Source organism: Tauraco erythrolophus, chromosome 1 (genome assembly GCF_009769465.1).
Source record: "Tauraco erythrolophus isolate bTauEry1 chromosome 1, bTauEry1.pri, whole genome shotgun sequence".
Classification (NCBI taxonomy): Eukaryota; Metazoa; Chordata; class Aves; order Musophagiformes; family Musophagidae; genus Tauraco; species Tauraco erythrolophus.
In genome coordinates this window covers 109,783,933-109,798,759 of record NC_141465.1, presented here as the reverse complement: position 1 = coordinate 109,798,759, position 14,827 = coordinate 109,783,933, and the positions used below count along the sequence as shown (strand labels likewise).

Below are 14,827 nucleotides of genomic sequence, written 5' to 3'. Positions count from 1 at the left end.
ACACCTTTGAATAGGGATGTCCAGATCAACTCTGATCCGGAGTGAACCTAACTGGTTTGCTAAGACTGATGAGTCTCCTCACGGATAGTCATCCAGCCCGCAATGCTCCCACCTTCTCCGGCAGGAAGAATGACTCATTTCCTACACAGCTGCTGTTATCACTACGTTGACTGCTTTGAAATGTCAGCCTTCAAATGTTACCTTCTGCAGGTCCATCATTTTCATCCATAGAGCTGCAGACTTTGGTGGATGCTAATGAGGTAGAGGAGCCACTGTGTTGGGAGCTCTGGAAATGGAGAGACACAAATGAAAACAGATGATTTTTAAGGAGCATGAGCACCCGCAGCACGTTCCTGCTGGACACACGTCCCAGAGAGGCTTCAATGTTCCCTATGTAAGGTACCAATTTACTTTGATGGAGGGATATGCGGATGCTTGGGAAGCATCCAATTTTTCCACTGCAATTACACTTTTGGTACCCCTGTGTACATGGAGATATCCCTGATCCATCGTGTGCAGCAATGCTTTTATGTATGGTCCATTTGTTTCTCCCTATTCCACCCACATGTTGGCAGGGAAAACTGTGGAGCTGTATGCCCTCTGCAGGCAGGAGACTGTTTTCTCAGCGACACCATCAACCCAGCAGGCACTAGAAGCATGAACATCTGTTTTGACTGAAGTTGGCTTTGTTATGGGCAGAATTCCTCACTTTTGCAAACCTGTCTGGTGGAACCCTCCCCAGTTGTGTTCTAGAAAGGAGAAATCATTATGGTAATGTATGGAGAAAATAAAATGTCAGGGTGAATAATGTTTACTTTTTTGGAAAAGCATTTGATTGGGTATAGCTCACTTGAGGCATGAGTCTGTATCTCAGTTTTAAGTGCTTGTACAGCAAGTGTCTACCTTTGCCTATACAGTTAGCGGGGTGAGGATGGTATCTCTATAGTCTCTAGAAGGTGACTCGTAGCCACCCAAGCTTGGATGCCAAAAGTATAGCAGGCAGGATCTCACTAGGGAAGCCCTCCAAAGCATCTAACAATGTTTATCTGTTAGGTATGGACTCTAGGCATGCACGTTAGGAAAACCACTTCCTCACACGTCTAGATGGATGAAACTAAACAGACATATGAGATGGACTGGATTTCACCCAAAACTTTTATCCTGTGCTGCAAAAGGATTATACAAATGTATCTTCAGGTTTCTCCCATCTTCAAAGGAAACCAGAAGAAGCTACAAATGTAACAGTGGCCCTTTAAACTTACAGCAAAACTGAGCATTTCCTCAGGTCCTCGTGTTGCAATGTAAGTGAGAAGTATGCAGAGGATTTCCAAAACTAAAACTTTCTCCGGTTCACATAGTTCGCGTGCTGAAAGGTTACAAAGTGCTGCAGTATTTAATTACCTCCTTCAACCTACATATTACAAAAACTGCAGGTTGTGTTTGCAAGGTATCTGGATGCTCACAATCAGGGTGCCAATCCACTTTACAAATTTCATACAGCTTCTCTGGAATGATCTCTCTCCTCTGCCACCGCCGAGCACAGCTGATGACTGGAGCAAGAATAACTAAGGCTGCGGCAGTTGGGATTTTTGCAGGGTACGGAGCCAGGGAGAAGGCAGTCAGCAGAGTTAAAAGCTGGCCAGTATGCTGAGTTCATTTGAACAGAGCAACTTTTAATTTCTCCCACAATAGATTAAGGTCAGATGATTTAGACAAAGGCTGAACTTGGCCTATTTTTTACTAAATAATCCCGAGAGCTTGCACATCCCGTCTACCAAGAGATTCTTTGCCTTTTTTTTTTCTTTTAATCAAGCCCAGCTCATTCTTTTCATCCATCCAAGCATTTCTTCAGAGCTTTGACCAGAATTAAAAATTGCATTAATCAGTTTTTGGACTACTTTTGCTGCCTCTTGACAAGAGAAGTAAGCATTGACTGATCTTATGCAGTTCACTAGGACATTGCTGCCCTTGTTTCATGATTAGGATGAGTTTATGTGTGTGCTATTCCTGTGCTAAACTCTGCGGGATGTTGCAGTAAAAACTTACCTCTGGTTCATTTTTGAACAAATGAGCAGATGAAGATCAAAGTAACGGGAAAATGCTAGGAGTTCTCACGCCTGGAGAAGTCACTCTCAAAGCTTATTTTTATACACATGTAATGAGAGAATTGTTTCCTTTACACTCCTGCTTGTAAAATAAGCAGAAAAACATGTTTTCTCTACTCATTCTGCAGTATCTGTTTGTTTTCCTGGACCAGGCATCCAATTTCTTAATTCTTTTCCCACTCCACAGCATTTTCTTAAAGGAATTACAATTTAAATATGTTTACTATTTGTTACATGTGCAACCAGGGAAGAATCTTTACAAAGTATAAGGGGTACAACACAAAAAGGTTAGTGCTAGGATTTCAGCAGATTATCAAACAACTACTCTATTCAGTTTTTTGCATTTTAAATAGTAAGGTTACACTTTTTGGCAGATGTTCGGTCAAGCACTGCTGACTACGCACCGCTGCAGCTTTCTTTAGCAGTCTGACAGTCTCTTTACAGAGTCTTGCACTCATCGTTCTCATTCGTGAGAATGGGAGATGTGAAAATTGAGACCTAGCTCAGTGGCCACATCTTCTCAGAACGGGTGCCTAGAGAGACTCAAATTTCTGTTTGGGAATCTTATTTCTCAAGGACCCTTAAGCTGAGGTTTAGCTGAGAACTGTGACTGCTCAGTCCTTCCAAAATTAGACTCCTTCGAAGGCTCATTTCAGCAACTCACTTCAGCAAGTGCTTCATGTGAAATACAAATAGCCTTACTGGCCTACACACGACTGACATTAAATTCACTCCTAAATACCTGTCTCAAGTATAGTTCCCTAAATATGTATTTAGCCTAGGTTTAGTTAAACAAACTGAAAAAAACCTGGCCCACAGAAAATTTAAAGGAAATAAAACATCAATATGAGATCAATTTTTCAAATGTCCCTACTTTTCTTAGTGACACTACAGAAGGATGGGAAGACTAAAATGATATTCATAACTGAAGAACTAAAGTGATGCATTAGCAGCATATACTGTACCACAGGTCTGCAAACAAAGCATACAGCTCCTTCAGTGAGACCTGCATGCGAAGCATCAGTGTGTGAGCAGAAGCAGAGCTTGCCGGTGACAAGGAAGCAGTAGCTAAGAGGACATTTGCTAAAAATACATACTGGGATTTTCAAAACTTTAAACTTCAGATTTTTTAATATTTTTTTTTAATATGAAGAAAACACATACTTTTTATTACCTTTGCTGATCCCCTCCTATTAAAACAACAGATTAAAAAAGAAATTAGGAACAGTACATTTGCATATATTCACCAGGTCTGCTGACAGACCCCCTTTCACAATTAAAGAGACGTTACTAGGCAAACACGACACAAATATTTTCATCTTTATTCAGTCCTCTGGAACAACACGTAGGCATTTATGTATTTATCTTTACTTCAGCTAAAAGGACATTCCGTTTATTTAGACATTAATTAGCTCGTTGTCCTCACAAGCTGAAAGCCCTCCAGGTCCAGCAATCCTTGTGGGTCTCGGTGTTCCTTCCAGTTGGCTTGCCAATCGTGAGGCAGTCTGTCGTGCACACTGTTGCTCTCACAGCTGTGGACCCCATCAGGGATATTGCAGATGGAGAGGGGGGAAAAACAAACTCTAAGCAAGAGTATAATCTCTTCAACACAGACCTTAATGCAATTAGCTATTTTAATTTTAAGAGATGCTGAGGTGCTTGAAATGTCATCACTTTTATACAGATTTAAAGGGGTCCAGTTGCACGAGTTGCCAGCACATGGCCATTTTTATGTCACACCTCCATAAAAGCGAGGGCATAAAAAAATCAGGTCTTTGGTGCAAGGATTTCAGATCCTACTCAGGTTTATATAACAGATGGCCAGCACACCACACATCTCATTGATGTGAATGGAAACATCAGCGCTATAGAGTTTCATCCACGGCTCACTGGGAGATTTATTTACCAACTGTTTTGTAAATAGTTTTTATCTCAGTGGAAATTGTGCTAAATCCATGAAAAAAGGGCAGTAAAATAATTATTACTGGAATTTATCTCTCCCCATACTCACCTTTGTCCTAAATTAATCTTAAAATCCCACTCCAACTAAAGAGCAGGAAATATTCTTCTGGACTACCAGTATCGGCAGTTACGAAAAGAAACTTAAACAAGTATGACTGGGAAGTATGCATTTGTTAATGCAATTCAGATTCCTGAATCTTAAACCCCAAACACTGCATTATATTTTCCAAACCTCTCAAAACCTTTATTAACGCATATGGAGTCTACAAGGTCTCTCGACAATAGATTCCTTTGTATTTTCCTAGCACGAGGGAAGCATCTGGATGAAACGTGAGTAACAGAAATGCACACAGGTGTAACGCTAAGTTTGAATCTTGTGCAGAGTTCTGCTCTTTTAGAAATGAGCTTAATGAAGCAAAGATTAAAATTAGCAAAGAAAGTGTAAATTCAGGAAGGAGGCTCAGTATAAAGGAATTATTAATGTCTTTAAATGATGCCTCCTAAGATTTTCCCGATTCCAAAGAATTTTACAGAATATAAAAAAAACATAGAGAAAAAGCTCTGCGTGTCAGTAATATGCGTATGATAAAGATCAACTCAGCAAGGATAAATAGGATTAAAACCAAAACTAAACAGTTAAGCAACCACGCTCACCTCTTTTGGAGCCCATACTAGTGTTCAGTCTGGTTATAAATAACCTTTGCAAGATAGCCATCATGAATTCCTGACATGGGTAATTCCTAAGCTTAAAGATCAACACAGTTAATGGTGAAATAAAGACAACAGTCTAGTGTAGGTCTTGGCTTTGAAGGAGTTTGAAGGGTTCAACGAATTCCTGTAATACGTAACAGTGTTAAGCAAGAAATAAGTAAGTCAATACAACAAAATGGTACATCTCTAGAGAACAAAAGGTAAAGCAGAGGGCAGCTGGCTTAAAACAGTAAAATAATATATTTTGAGGAACCTTTCAGAAGACAAACTCAGCTTTTTATCATTCAATTTAGAGAGAAGCAAGGGGTTACACTAAAATTCCCTCTTCCAACTCTGTCCAGAGAAAAATGTTTTTGATTTTACTTTGTTTAATCGCTTACATTTTTTGGCCCAGCCAGCTGAGACGGGAAAAAAGTTTTCATGTAAACAGTACAGAGCTGGCAAAAAATTACTTCGTGGAGAAACTTCAGATCTACAATCTTCACGCTGAAAGAATGGAAGCCAATGGAATTCAATGTACAGAAAGAGAAATGATGCAATTGTTTTCTTTTCAAATTCGGACACTGCACTAAACTGACACATACGATCCAAATTTATTTATAAGCTGCTTCAGCTGGAAAGGAGCAATAAAAAATGTATGCAAACCTGCTACTTATCCACAGTTCTACATCCTGCCCTGTCTTGTTAGACGCTTGACTTAAGAGAGGCCCTACACAGGGAAATGATACTTTGCTTATTTACACAATTCAGGATTTACACAGCTTGGAGAAGAGATAAATTCAAACGACACAAGCAATAGTCCGGCGTGTGTCATTCAGTAACTTGTGTTGGTTTTCTTCTTTGAGGGATAGAGGGAGAAACGGGAGAGTTTGCAAGGAAATGGAGCTGACAGACTGAAGTTAAATTTTCAAGGTAAAGCCCTTCGTTTTATTAGGATCTGCTTATTAAGCTACGGCATCGACTGCTTATACACTCATTTGATTTGTGTAACAAGGCAATTCTGAAAGACCAACATAGTTTCCTATACAGTATTTAACAGTAAACTTTAATCTAACCTCCGCTTTCTCCTAACAGATGCTTCCGAAGCTGAGCCATAATTCAGACTGTAGGCTCACTCAACCTTTGGCATCCTCCAGAAAAGATTGATGATCTAAAAAAATGTACGTTTCAGATTCACGGTATCGGAAGTTGACCTGTCATTACTGTATCCATGCTGTGGTTAACAGAAAAAGTTACATGTGCAGTAGTGCAATGTGAAGGTTTCCTTTTTTTCCTTCCTAAAGTTACACACAGCTAAAATTTTCCACTCAACTACAGAACAAAAACTGAAAGGCCCTCAAAGGAAGTTCTTATTTCTTCCACCTAATTAAGGGCACAGCACAATCACCACTTTCATTTTTAATCTATTTGAGTTGCATTTTAAAAGCTCTCCTGGTATTCTTAACTGCTACTTGGTAGAGGCAGAAACTTCAATTATTTTGTTTCTACTCTTCCTCATTTCTTTAGTGCTGTTTCCTTTCTATGTCTTAACGTCTTTTTTTAGGCAGATCTATTTACTAGCAACAAAGAGGGTTACAAAACTAGAACTTTTATCAGGCCCACAGATGCCTCTAGGAGAGTGTCTGAACACCAGCTGAAGTATCAGATTGGCAGATGACATGTCAGAAATTGTAACATCTCTCTTCCCCCGTCCCTGCCAAATGAAAAATAAAACTAGGATACAGACATGTATTTTTAAAGGGTGGAAAGATATATCAGGAAAACAAGGTACTAATTTTAAAACACCGTGGGTATGTTTCAGTACACTTAGCTTTTTACAGGCATATTTTCCTAATACTTGTCTAAGAGGTCTGCTCTAGCTGAGTTGTCAGCAGGGAGCTGATACCTTGCTTTGGATACTAATTTCCCACTTCATACTTCAAATCTATCCCATCGCGTGCAGATGAACTTACCCATAAGCAATTCAAGGCAGGAATATTTACTGCCTCCAAAAGATCCGCTAGAAACCTAGTTCTCCCTTGGAGGATCTTTTACATCTACACACTAGAGCCCAGAGTTTACTATTTAAAAAGGCACTGAATGCATCTATTATTTAAAGCAACCCATCAGGATGCATGAATCCCATATGCTTATTCTAAGTGAACTGTTAGATGGACAATGCTGATCCAAAATGAACAAGCAATACCAACTGCAAGTACTTTTTAAAGCCTGTTAATCACATTTCCAAAATAAACTCACTGAACAACGTGTATTTTTTAAATATATTTATTACATCGCTTACAATAATCTACAGTAACGTTAAATCTAGCGAAACAACGAATTGCAACCAGGATGACATGGTCAAATATGAAACACAAGTACAACACAGCATGATGAAACAATGGCACAAAAATGAAGGTGATTTTCTTCAGGTGATTATATGAAATAAAACATTCATCGGCATTTATTTTCGCAAGTTTTACATTTTTTTGTTGATAAATCAACAGCTTTCTTTTTGGTTTCCTGCATCACATTAATACAAAAATGGTGTATTTTAAAAAGCAATATCCAAGCACTTTTCTTTAAAAAAAATAATTGTATGCATAACTTTGTAAAATCTTAAACTTATGCTGTAAATGTGCCAATATTTACAATATCATAGTGCAGCTAACAAAATGAAGAGGCCTTAGCACAAACATCGTTAGCTCCTCTTTCACTAGAATCCAAATTCCAAAACACTGTATTGCAGGGCAAACCACAGACTAATTACCTCATATAACATCAGACAACAAGTACACGCTGAACACAGTACAGCTCTTCTCATGCTTCACCGCTGAGGGTTAATTTAAGCAAACTTGAATATAGCCGTCATGCGCGAATACAGACACTGAAACGCATACAGATATGTGCGTGTGCACCGCGTGTGTTTTTAACCCTTTCGCTAACGTGTGCGTACACTACACGTGTATCTACATACCCATGGCCTTCGGCGGGGAGTCAGGGCACTCGGCCAGCCTGCCAGACCAGGTGCGAGGTGGAAGAGGCAAACCGCGCCAGCCCAAAGGCGTTAACGATGGCAGACGCGGCTCTGAACTGCCTCCGCTCCGCTTGGCAAGCCCTGCTTTTGGAACGGAGGGCTTTCCTGGGGGGCAGCACACCCCCGGGCAAAGAGCGTGACAGCCGCTCGCCCGCTTTGCTCTGCGTGTAAAGCTACTGCTGGTGCGCGACAGCGGGCTGTTTTTCTGTTGATCGCTCAGAGTTACAAGTTCTCATCCCGTCACTAACGGATAAACTGAAAGTGAAGATTAAATAAAGAACAAGCTCGTGCTTGGTTGTATACCATTAATTGGATACAAGAAAAAGCACAGAACGCATTAATCTAAGTATTCACCAAGTGGCGAGGGAATTCAGCACCATAAAGATTTTCTGTTTGCTCATTTCTCTACTATTTTTGACAGAAAGGTAAACTTGGGTTGATTAGAGGTTCTTTTCTGTATCACTGCTCAATCGTTTTAACATTTAGAGTTGGAGGACATTTTTTGCAACATACTGCACTGTGCGAAGTTCACGTCACAATGTGAAGTATGAAACTGTAAAAGCAAACACTGTTATTTATTTCAATCTCAACTCAGGTGTTCTTCAAGGCTGTTTAACATTATGTATCCTTTCTTATAATACACATTTATAACCACAATATTAATGACCCAGAACATTCATTTTACAGCCATATATGACCTGTGAAAATGATTTAAAGAGAAAAACAACTAAATATAATGTGCTGTCGCTGAATTATTTTACAATTGAAAACTGATTTTCACATTGGATAATGACCATTAAAGATTTTACTGATTTCAGCAGAAGAACTTCTAATATTGCATGACAATTCAGTTCAAGAGTAGACATAAGTCTGAACACATCAAAATAATATCATTTCAAACTTCTGATTAATGTTTTGTCTGTGTATATGTTGTGCCTATGGTCCTATCCTTCGCACCTTGAAGTCAATCGTGGTTTTGCCACTAACTCAAAACTGAGCAGAATTTAGCCCTTGTTTGTACATGACATCTCTTAAAATTGTAGAGATTTCCTCGGGGGAGCTGCTCGGTACGTACAGGTTGGTGCAGTTCCACTGACTTTAACAGAGCTATAGTGAATCCTACCAGATGAACATCCTCCTATTAATACATTTTCCCCACATATTTGTTTAAAGCTACTAATGTGACAAAACTGTGCATGGGTTTCAAAGCCATTTATGTTTGTGTGTGTGTGTATGTGCATATAAATATAAACATACACATTCTGTGCTTCACATGTGAACTGTTTGTTGCATAAAAGAAGAAGAAAAGAGATTAAAAAAAGCCCAGAAAGTTGCAGAAAGCATTAGGGAAATAATCACAAGTATTTACAAAGCTCAAAGGGAAGCAAAGCATTCACAATCTATACAAGACTATTTAGCTACATCATAATCACCTTAGAGTAGGCACAAATAATGCAGCATACAGACAACTATAAGAGGTTCAAACACTATAAAGTTGCTTAAGCTATTCTGTTATTTAATGAAGTCGATAAAATCTAGGGACAAACTAAAACCTGTGCTGTTGCAAGCAGAACTACAGCATCAAGAAACAATTTCAGTTTCACCCATAAACTGAAACCTTCTGGTCTTGCTCAAAAGAAACATTTCATTTCTGCTTATGTATAATGGGAATTACATTCCACACAAAAGGGATCTCAAAGTCTATAAACAGTGTACCTTTCAATCTCTAAGGGACTTTCATTCCTTAAATGAAATACTAATGATACATATTGTCCCTGAATAGCCCCTTAATACAAGTCATATGTTGAAATGATTAAATGTTATGGACTAGCATATTCTTTGAAAGAGTCTTGATGGAGAACTCGCTATGATAACAATTACTGATATAAGGTCCATTTTTCTTTTCCACAGCTAAGCAAAGCTGTGGGATTCAGGTTTGCTGGCAATCTGTGCTCCCTGTGCAGAACAAACATTCTTAATAAACTGCCTTAAGCAGCAGTAGCCTATATGGGAGAGGGAAAGAAAAATAAAATTCCTGGAATTTATTTTCTTTACAGGAAAGAACGATTTTCAAAACGTCAGTAAGTATTTTGTTCAGTCTGGTGGAGTTGTCTGAATTTTTAGAAACTGATCCCAATGCCCTTTACATAATATTCATTTATTGGGATAAAGTAATATATTTTACAAAGACATTCCCTCATAACAGGCAAAAATGCAAGTAACTTCACAGCTGCAAATTTCTTCAGTAGAACAGGACAGCTGTAGGACCGGGGTATGGGGGGGGGGGCAACTGTTCCCGTTGCTGGGAACAGTTTTGGATCTGAAGTCTGAAGCAGGAATGGCAAACATGCATTTTAAAATGGAATGACCTAACTGCTTCAGCAAAAATGCCAGATCAATGACTTGCTCTCCAGGTGATACTGAAGCACCAAGCATTGAAAACAGAGAAGGTAAGTTTTGTATTCTGCTGCCTTTTTACTTCTTTTTGCAAATATCCTCCATAAAGAAAAAGATTTTGATGCAGCGAAGCCATAATATCACATGCCAACATTTTCCAGCTGCTGAATCTTACCTTAGACAAATCAACGTAAAGGAATTATTTCACTACATTTAAAAGCTGGCGTGTGGCAGCTAAACATTTTCTGCTATTAAGTAAATTTTCCTGATTTCAAAATATATTAAATTATCACTAAGTAGCTCCAAAATATATCTCTACAGATTTTTGTTGAGGATCAGAACGACGCTAATTTCTAATTCTTAAATCATTAGTATTTGAAACACTGAAAGAAAAGGTATAAGGTAGTAAAAGTGTGTGATCACTACACTATAATCTTAAATACAATTTTAAAACAGATGCATTTTAAAGCAATATGCAACATATGATGGGAAGTATTGCTATTACGTAAATTAAAGTAGTCAACTAAGATTATCACAATAAAGCAGCAGAAAACAAATAAAATTAGTAGATATTTGTTAAGCAACTGGTTATAATGCGTGACCTACTTTAACACTAAAGGAGTTTTGCATATTCATGCTGTACAAAATGACCACCTCTAGAAATTACGAAAACAGAGAAATTAGGTCAATAGGAGGATGATTTACAATGCCACCATTTCTGCATGCTTTCATTTTCAAATGCATAAAATGTCTTATTACAGCAAATAATGAAAAAATGTTCCTGTCCTTAACATAAGTGTAAATAACCACTGGTTTCTCAGGCAAAATACGTTTTTCCAAAAGGTGCCATCATACATGTGTCAGATGACACTGCCAGCCAGCAGGCCCCCATGTTTCCTCATTGAGAAATCTGTCCATATTTACTTGCAACACACGGACGATCAGTATTAACAGCTCTTGCCAGGTAAAACATTCATGTTGCCTGTGAACACCCTTCTGTTTACAGTCATCAAATGGTAACGCAGCGAAGCAAACCCGAACGCTGCTTTGAAAGCATTTACTTTTTCGTTCTGTGACCGTACCGGATTTCTTCCTTTTCTTTTCATTTAGATAAAAAGACTAAACTTAGAGTGTTCCAAATGTGCGTGTCAGGATTAGACAGCGTGGTGCAAGCAGTTTAATATGGTAGTTTTTTTCTTTCTGCATTTTACCTATTCATTGGTAAAAGCAAAGCATTCATTAACTGCTCATACCAAAATGAATAAAGTTACCTATGTTAAAAACAGAACATATAATCAGTACCTTAGATTATAAAAAGAGTGCTATTCATAAATGTGCCCATTATGGATTTGTGCGTTATATTCACCTTATCCAATCTTCGTTTCTTAGAGTGTGCTGTTTTGTATTTGATGGACACATTCAATAGCTCATTCAGTACAAATTCTTGCATTAAAATGCAGTGGTGAAGCCAAAAATACCCCCGCATACTAGAATTAATTTGGCCCCATGTTTTTAATATTAAATATGCAAAACTCTTTTGTGCGATTCACTATTACTGAAAATTAGCAGCTATTCTCTTTAAAAATGTTAAACCTTCACCAAATCACAAACCATAAACATTGTTCCATTTTCTCTTTTACACTGAGTCTCCTACTGAATCCATATCATCCGAAGAGAGTGGGCGATACAGGTCCTGTAAGATGAAGTGCAGTATAGATTTGTTTATTGTGTTTGACTTGTTGCACTGCAACTGTCTTATATTCTTTTTGTTACTGTGGACCAGAAGATACTGTTTAACATAAAATACACATATTCTATATAATCATATTTTTGGCTTAATGTCATATAATTATTTTTCAATCAAACAAATAGATGGTTAGTAAATAAAGCTGCTGTTTCAATGTACAACATATTCTAAAAGGCAATTATTTTTTTCTTTGATTCTTTCCTATTAAACACTATTAAAACAATATTTGTCTGTTCTGGAGAGTCTCCTAATTGTTTGGAAAGTTGGCAATCTGAATTTAATCTTAAAGGGAATGTATTTCCCTTTTTGCTGTTTCGCACACGGCAGTAGGAAAGTAAGTGCTTACCTTATATAAGGTAATCAAAACTTGCCACCCACTGGTGATATAGCACGGATCCAGCAACATTTGAGCCCCAGAATGCTGACACCGAATATTGTCGTTACCTTTATTGTACCGACAATGGTATCTCTTTCCCACAGTTTTCCTGAGTCTGTGTGTATGTGCAAAAAGACAGCGTGTAAAATCCCCCCATCACCGGCTCTTTCTGATGGTAGCCAAGCAACCAGCTCATGACAGCAGAGAGAGAGTCTGAGTGTACGGATCCACTTCGGTTTTTCAACACCCACTCCGAGCATCCTCTGACGGATCAGATAATCCTCAAATGCCAGAGGTGTTAGGGGATGACACATTGCCCTATCCAACCTACACAGCACAACAATCCTCACCAAGACACACAATAGCACTGAATGAAAGAGGAAGTTCAGTGAGGAGAAGCAGTAGAGGACAGTACTATCTTTTTAAGGTGAATTAAGCATAACTGATGGTTTAGAAAGGCACTGAGTAGGCAGGTGCCCAGCACACTTCATAGGCAAGCTCCGACACCTTTAAGTTGTTTCTGGGGATCCTTTAAGTACAAAACATGCTTATGAAATACAACGAAACAGCTACAAGACAAAATACAAGAACACATGAGAACAGGAAGGCTGGTGGAGCCAGCATTAGGGTTGACCTTGGTTTGGCTTGGTAACCACAGGAAGATAACTGAGACAAGAAATAAACACATCTAAAAGCTATAGTATAAAACAAGGACTACCTAAAATGAATGCTTTACAAGTTTCAAATTTGCAAGGTTCTCAATAATCTATGCAGGCTTATGTTTTACTTGCAGGCATGATATAAAGGGGATTTAAGTCCCTTAAAGGGGTTTTTCATTCCCTAGAATGCTTGTTCTGCAGGTATTCTGCCAATGGGCATGTGTACATACAGTAGCAGACACGTTAGACTGGCAGAGGGAAAATCAGATACATTTCTATTTTGTTGTGAAAAATCTAGACAAAAGAAGAATTTTAAACAGACAAGACCATCTCATTCTGCTTACTAACTAGTTAGTTAATTATTAAAATTTCTTTTGAGCATATACAGTTTGGGAATTTCTAATACGTAGTACAAAAAAAAAAAATCTTTTGATTTTCTAGGGAGGGAAACACCCCAAACTTTTTAATAGTATCTTCCAGGTGACTACTCACTCCTCTGAATGTAAAAAATATGCCTTTATAACTTACAAAGAAGATATTTGTAAGAACTGACTTTTAATATTTAGGGAATATCTTCGTGTTTATTTTAATAACTCCACAGTTGTTTCAAAGTAAAACTATGCACAAGATTTCAGGATCATATTCTCTGCTTTTTCATATACTTTGAAATAATTGAAACTTTTTTAAAGCTTTCCTTTGCGCAAGAATTTTCCTGGTCTATAATTAGGCAAAGAGCTGTACTTCTGAAACATACAAGGAGAATCTATTTATTATTTTGCATAGATTAATAAAAAGACAAAACTTGCTGAATAAGTAAGACTTCTTGGCCACATAAAACTCAAAAAATCTTTCTATACATAGAATTCAACTTGTTTGTCTGATTAGTCAAGAGGTACTTTATATCTATTTTTTTATTATTATATAGGCTATAGTCTCTAGGGAAGTAGAAAAAACATTCAAAATATTGGCAAGCAATAGAAAATCACGTATAGGGTATAGAATGTGTCCACCTTAATTGAAGTAATGACTCTGATTACAAGACAATGGGAAAGTAAGCTCATAAACTATTATAAAGGTTAGTTAAATAAAATATAGGGGTTGCTATTATGCATATTTATTGTTATGACTGTCATATCACCTTTTCTGAGTCTGCATCATTAACCATACTCGTGGTAGGAGCTATATACATGTGTAACAGAATAACTCTCTACTTCAACTGCCATAAACCTGAATTTCAGATGTTTTAATCCTCTGTGGAAATACACTATTACGTACATAATAATTTAAACCCAAGAATCTTAACTTCCTGTTTAAGAATAAATATAAAGAAAGAATTAAACTACAAGAAAGCATAACTATAGTACACAGCCTGCAAGTTAAAATACTCAGAAGCTGATAACTGGTTGATAGTTAGCTCAGATAGTTGATAAATAGTTCCTAGTTCACTTTCAAGTCCTTGTATTACACCCATGAAATTAATCTTTCAAATCTCATTTTCCTCAAATATAGATTGAATTTCACTCAATATTATAAAAATATAACTTTCACTGGTTTCTGAATTTCTGGAAACAACTCAGCTACATACATATGGAAGTGAGAAAGGATAAAACTTTATCTTTTTATATTTTGGATTTTGAGGTTATAAAATTTTATCTGTATGGCTACAAGAGTGCTATTTTCATGAGTATGTACCACAGCAGCATTTTTGGCTTTATATACATCTATGGAAAGCCTTCCATCAAAGGCTAGAATTTATTTTTTCTAAAAAGCTGAGTGATTAAATGTCAGTAAGATGATTGATCCCTATTTTAAGTTGCCTAATGCACTCCATAGTTAGGACTATTTTCTTTGGAA

General features: G+C 37.5%; 1 protein-coding gene across 7 annotated transcripts in view; it reads right to left on the bottom strand.

The window, feature by feature from the left end:
- DCLK1 (doublecortin like kinase 1) overlaps positions 1-14,827 on the bottom strand; it is a 260,320-nt gene that overhangs the window by 46,768 nt on the left and 198,725 nt on the right. For 5 of the 7 annotated variants that reach the window (XM_086612785.1, XM_086612790.1, XM_086612797.1 and 2 more), the window contains one exon: positions 11,828-11,884. In XM_086612785.1, coding sequence (XP_086468911.1) covers positions 11,828-11,884 — 57 coding nt within the window. Of the gene's footprint in view, positions 1-201; positions 287-11,827; positions 11,885-14,827 lie in introns of those variants that run through there. The other 2 variants (XM_086612767.1, XM_086612776.1) reach the window with 1 other exon arrangement.